General features: G+C 23.3%; 1 protein-coding gene across 1 annotated transcript in view; it reads right to left on the bottom strand.

The window, feature by feature from the left end:
* Positions 1-365: 365 nt before the first annotated feature.
* The window catches only part of LOC129608106 (GATA zinc finger domain-containing protein 14-like), a 45,604-nt gene continuing 39,969 nt past the window's right edge, over positions 366-6,000 (bottom strand). Inside the window, exons 8-11 of the mRNA XM_055519429.1 lie at positions 4,113-4,297; positions 2,357-2,521; positions 2,213-2,288; positions 366-1,951 (exon numbers count right to left, since the gene is read on the bottom strand). Of these exons, the coding sequence (XP_055375404.1) occupies positions 381-1,951; positions 2,213-2,288; positions 2,357-2,521; positions 4,113-4,297 (1,997 nt within the window). The 3' untranslated portion in view covers positions 366-380. The remainder of the gene's footprint in view (positions 1,952-2,212; positions 2,289-2,356; positions 2,522-4,112; positions 4,298-6,000) is intronic.

Below are 6,000 nucleotides of genomic sequence, written 5' to 3'. Positions count from 1 at the left end.
GAGACTTACTTTAAATTAAAAATTATTATTTGATTCAGTGTTCCAAATATATTTACGATTTATTTGATTAATTTGAAAAAATATAAGAAAAAAACTTTCTGTAGAGTTTTCTAAGCAAAAATATCTGAAGTGAGATTCCTGTGACTAATTAATTTTAATATATATGCATATGCATCTAAGTCTTAATATTCCTAATGATAATTGTTCTTTTAATTGTTAAAAAATATTTAATTCTATTGTAATATTTCATTAAATATTCTATTTTTGATTTTATATTATTTTTAAGACTTAATATTTTTAAAAAATTAAAAAATATATGAAATTATTTACAAGATATATAAACAAATAATTTTAAATTTTCCTCATTTATCTAATTAAGCTCATTCAATTTTAATTTGTCTTTCAATCATTTCAATTTTTTGTAAACTATCAATATGATGACCAAAATCATCTGAATAATGATGTAAATGATGATTTGATTCCTGTTCATGTTGATAATGATTGTGTGGATGATTATTATGTTGATGATGATGATGATGTTGATTACCATCATAATCTGTATCATCAATTGATGGACTACGACTTGAATGATGATCACTCATATGAAGATTTTCTTCAATTTTAATTAAATGAACTTGATTGATATTACTACCATTACTATTATTACTATTACTATTATTTAATTGTTCATGATAGTAATATGTTGGTGAATGTTGATCATATGGTGGGCTACTATTGGAGATATTCGAGATCGCTAATTCCTGTGGTGAGTGCGTTTGACGATTCTGATGATGATTGATTGTGTTGTTGTTGCTGTTGTTCAAATGTTCCTGTTGCTGTAATTGTTGTGATTGTTGATGGTGATGGTGGTGATGATGATGATGGTGATGATGATTGTTGTTGTTGTTGTTGTTGGATTGACGTGATATTTGTTGCTGTTGTTGGTGATGGGCATCTATAGGTTGTGAGATATTCTGTTGCTGTTGTTGTTGTAGTGAAGTTTCCACTACTGATACAGGTATCGAGATTATCTGTTGTGATGTTGGGGTGATTTGTGATGCAACCACTACTGTCGATGATGTATTGATTCCCGCCGCCACCTGGTGATGTTGGTGAAGGGCATGATGTTGTTGCAGTTGCTGTTGAAGATGAAGATGAGGGTTGCTGTATATCTGTTGTTGAATTCCTGATTCTGCTCCATTCATCAATGATTGGTGTTGTTGTTGATTGGTCTGTTGAGTTTGGGTTTGTGATTGTTGTGTCTGTTGTTGTGTTTGTGTTTGCTGTTGATTGTGAATCGATGTATTGTTGTTTGTTGTTGTCGGTTGTGTTTGCTGTTGTTGATGAAATTGTTGTGTTAGATGTTCTTGATGATTTTCCTGTTGTTGATTATTATGATGTTCAGATAAATATTTATACATATTAAATTTATTATTTGTCGGACTAATATTGTTGTTATTAATGAAATTGAAATTGTTATTGCTATTATTATTATTATTTTCTAATAATGAGGGTGACGTTGTAATAACATTATTCATACAGTTATTATTATTATTATTGCTATCATTATCATTGTTATGGATTGTTGATGAAATTAACTGAGATGAATTTATAGTTGTTGATGAATAATTATTATGTAATGGTGATAAATTTTGATTATTTGATATTGGTGATAATTCATTAAAACTATGATTCAATGTTCTATTATGAATATTATTAATCGATGACGATGACAATGGTGATGATGGTGTTGATGGTGATGGTGAAATTATATTTTGATTTTGATGATTGTAATTGTTATTTAGAAAATTATTATTATAATTATTGTTGTTATTTTTATTGTTATTTTTATTATTTTTGTTTACTGTGATAGCTGGATTTGTTGTTGATAAATTCGAATGGGATAAGGCATTTGTATGCTGTATTGATGATGATTTTTTATTTTTCGATTCTAAAAATAAACAAAAATTGAAAAAAAAACGATAGAGTTCAATTTTATTTTTAGAAATGAAAATTAAAAAAAAAAAAAACAAAATTCTATGTATATTAAGACCTTAAAGAGTGCGCATAATGATTCTAATGAGTGCGAAAACTATAAATGATTTTAAAATGAAATTTTGTAATTTGAATAATTAAGTATGTTAGTAAATTTTGAAAAAAAAAAATTACTTAAGAACTACATGAAGTGCAAAATTTTGGCACTTTCACTTACCTTTCGCTACTTCAACTAACAATATTTTTGCTTTTCTTTCAACTTTGACTGTTCCTTTAGGTTTACGCTTCCTTGTCTAAAATTTAAATTAAAAATAAAATTAATTAATTTCAATTTGTAATAAAAAACAAAAAATTTATTTACTTGTATTGTTTCTTTTTTCATTGCAGGAGGTCTCTTAATATTATGCAATTTAAAATAGAGACCACAAGCATTACATACAGGTTCACCGTTAAGATTTCGTCTCCAAAGTGGTGTTAATGTGGTACTACAGTTTGAACAAGATAACCCGACTCGTCTTGATGCACTCTGCTTAAGTATTAAAAATTTTCGTATATATATAATATTGAAATTTTCATAAATATGATGAAATTTAATAAAAAAAAGTAAAAATTATTTTATGAGCAGTAATATCTTGAAAGGATCAATAAAAAATAAACAAACTGGAAAAAAATTTAAATTTCTAAAGTTTATTTGGGAAATAAAAATAACAAGTTCAGTAATCAAAACTTTCAGTATTTAAAATTTTTCCAATATTCATGAATTCTTTCAAGATATTGTCTGCTACTCTTTAATAATTTTTCGAATATCAATTGTACTTTTTCAATATATAAAATGCAAAATTTTAATATTTTTAATTATAATTGTAAAATTGTATTCAAATTATGTATTTTACGTAAAATACAATTACGTTCCTGTTATTGGAATTGTTTGCTTAATAAATTTTAAAATAAATTATTACTTTTACGATTTATTTAATATTTTTGTAATGCTCAACTTACAATGATTTTATATTTATGTTTAAGGTACCCACCATCTAGAATCGGCAATTTTTCAGGCCGGGCAGGTGCTTAGCTTTTTCCACTTTACTAAACTATACCACGGAATATTCTTAAATTAATTTTAACATTTGATATTGAAAAAGCACAATAATCATTTAAAAATTTAAGAACAAAATTTTTAAAAAAAATTAAATACATAAATAAAAGATATAACAGCAAAAAAAAAAATTATATTAACCTTTGAACGTACCAGACGCCGGCTAGTCTTTTCCTCAGTTACCGCCCGAGTCGGCAATGTACTTGAATAGGAGGAATAGTAGTTCTTATAGAAATCTCCGCCTTGATCAGCGGCCACTGCAAATTTATAAATTTGAATTTTAGTTTTTTTGTTTAATATGTTTTTGTTGATTTTATTTTATTTTTCAATTCTTTTTGTTTTTCTACGCTTGTTTTTTTTTTTGTATTTCAAACATTAAAACACAAACAAAAAATTTATTTTGCTTTCCTTCGGATAATTTTAATTTGATTGAGATTTAAATTAATTTTAATTAATAATTTTTGTAGTATATTTTGTTAGTTTATTTAATTATTTAGTTATAATTACTTATTACAACTATATAATTTTGTTAATTTTACTACAAAGATTAATTTTTGATTATGATTGGGTTTTAATTTTTAATAAAGAAGTTTTTCATATAGTGAAAGAAGCAAATTCCAAATAAATTATTAAAATAAATAAAAGCAAATTTTCTATATATATATTATATTAAACAAAAATTATAAAATTTTATATAAAAATAGAAAATTGACGCCGTGTTTAGAAAAAAAAAATAATATAAAAAATAAATTCAATTAATTTCCTTTGATTATTTTAAAAATTATCGTTTGTTTTTCTTCTTCTTCTTCTTCATACTTAATTTTCAAAAAAACTCGATTAGCGATTAATTATCATGTTTAGTTAAAATAATTAAGAAAACAGTGGATTTCTATAAGAATTTACATTTATTCTTAATAATTTCAATTTATTTATTAATTTAATTTAAAATAAAATTTTGTTCTTAAAAAAAAAAATTTTTTAAATTTAAATTTTTGCATTTTTTTTTTTTGTTATTTTTTACCAATCGTCTAGGTTGTTTAACTAATGGTCGATTCATGCCATTCATTTTATGGTAAAGACCACAAGCATTGCACAAATAATGACCGGTGTTATCACGGCGCCACAATGGGGTTGATATAGCTCCACAATTGACGCATTCGCGACCTTCAGTGAATATATCAGCATCGATTTCAAGTAGCGCTTTCGCTTTAAATTTTATTAATTTATATTAATAGAAAAAAAATTTATTTTTTGTTTTCGTTTTAGAGAAAAAATTCTTTTATATTAATTTTTTTTTTTTCAAATGTGATTAAATATTATTAATAATATAAATTTATTTTATATAAAAAAAAAATGTTAATTATTTAAAAATAAATTAATTTTATTAAACATAGACACTATTTAACATTTTCTTCACTTCATTTCAAAATTATTATGTTCCTTTATATATTTTTATTTGAAGGTAAATTAATTGAATTTATTATTATATGTTATTTAAAAAATTAATATATTATAAATAATAATTTTAATATATTTAAAAAAAAAATAAATCTAATAATGCTCACTTATTCTACCTACATATAATAAATACCTGACAATAAAAGAAAGAGAGAATTTCTCTATTCATAAATTAAAAATTCTCTTTATAAATTATTTTTCTCTTGTATAATAAATTAATTTTAGCATATAAGGTGTTACCATTTGGAAAGAATTAAGAAACCGATATGCAAACTAGATATAATCTTTAAATTTGTTAGCAAATGTATAAACAAGTAAAATTTGAATAAACTCAAAAATTCTCAAAAAAGAGAAAATCAATATGTGGATTTAGACATCGGATTTAGAATTAGAATTTACTAATATTGAAAATTCAAGAAAACAGACATGTTTTTTAAATAAGTTATAACAATCGCGGCAAACATTGTGTCATTTATTGACTATATCTACACTACATCGTTCAGCATTAGTAATCAATAAACAAAAAATAAGACAATTTAAATTAAAAATGGTTCGTAAACTTTTTTAATTTTATGCAATATTGTAAAGCAACGTTTTTAAAGTGGAAGTAAATGAGTTCAATTTTTGTTTACTATGAATTGTATGCGCAGATCACAGACCTATTGAATGTAGGTACATACCAGTAATCTGAAACTAATTGTAATTTTTTACAATATCATTTCAGTGAATACATTTGAAAAATTTAGTGAAAAACATTAAAATAAAAAGAATAAGTAAAATCCAAAATTAAAAAAACAAACAACAATTTCCTTGACATACATATGTATATGTGTATGTACTCCCATACAATTTTTGCAAAACAAAAGTAGAAAATCAAATTATTTTATAACAACTATATTCAGTAACCTACTTAGCCAGAATTAATTTATATAGTTTATGTATTCTTTTAAAACAAGCATTAATTAAAAAATCATCAGAATATGCATAACATTATTTTATTTAATTAAATTAAAAATATGCATATGTACTGTATCGTATGTAAAGTATTCAATAAATAAATTCAAATCCCATCAAAAAAATGGAAAAATGCTTATATTTCAAGTGTAATTCGAGTACAATTGCACTAGATTCATTATAAAAATTAAATTTTTAAAAATTTATGCTTTGAATATTATTCAAAATTATTATAAAAATTTTAATATATCTCAATTTTTACAGTTATTCATCAATTCAAGTCAAAAATCCTAGTTACTATGTTCTCTAATATAAAGCAAAAAAAAAATTAAATTAATTATTTTATAAAAATTAGAATAAAAACGAGCACAACATCTTCACCTAATTCAACAAAAAAAAAAAAAACATGACCTCAACAACCTCTTAACAAAAGCAAAAAAAAAAATAACAAAAATATACAAAACCACAAAATTAAAATAAAAAAACATAATATTTTT

This window comes from Condylostylus longicornis, unplaced genomic scaffold (genome assembly GCF_029603195.1).
Source record: "Condylostylus longicornis isolate FDR11 unplaced genomic scaffold, ASM2960319v2 ptg000030l, whole genome shotgun sequence".
Classification (NCBI taxonomy): Eukaryota; Metazoa; Arthropoda; class Insecta; order Diptera; family Dolichopodidae; genus Condylostylus; species Condylostylus longicornis.
Note: the sequence above shows the minus strand (reverse complement) of the source record. Positions and strands in the feature narration are given on the sequence as shown.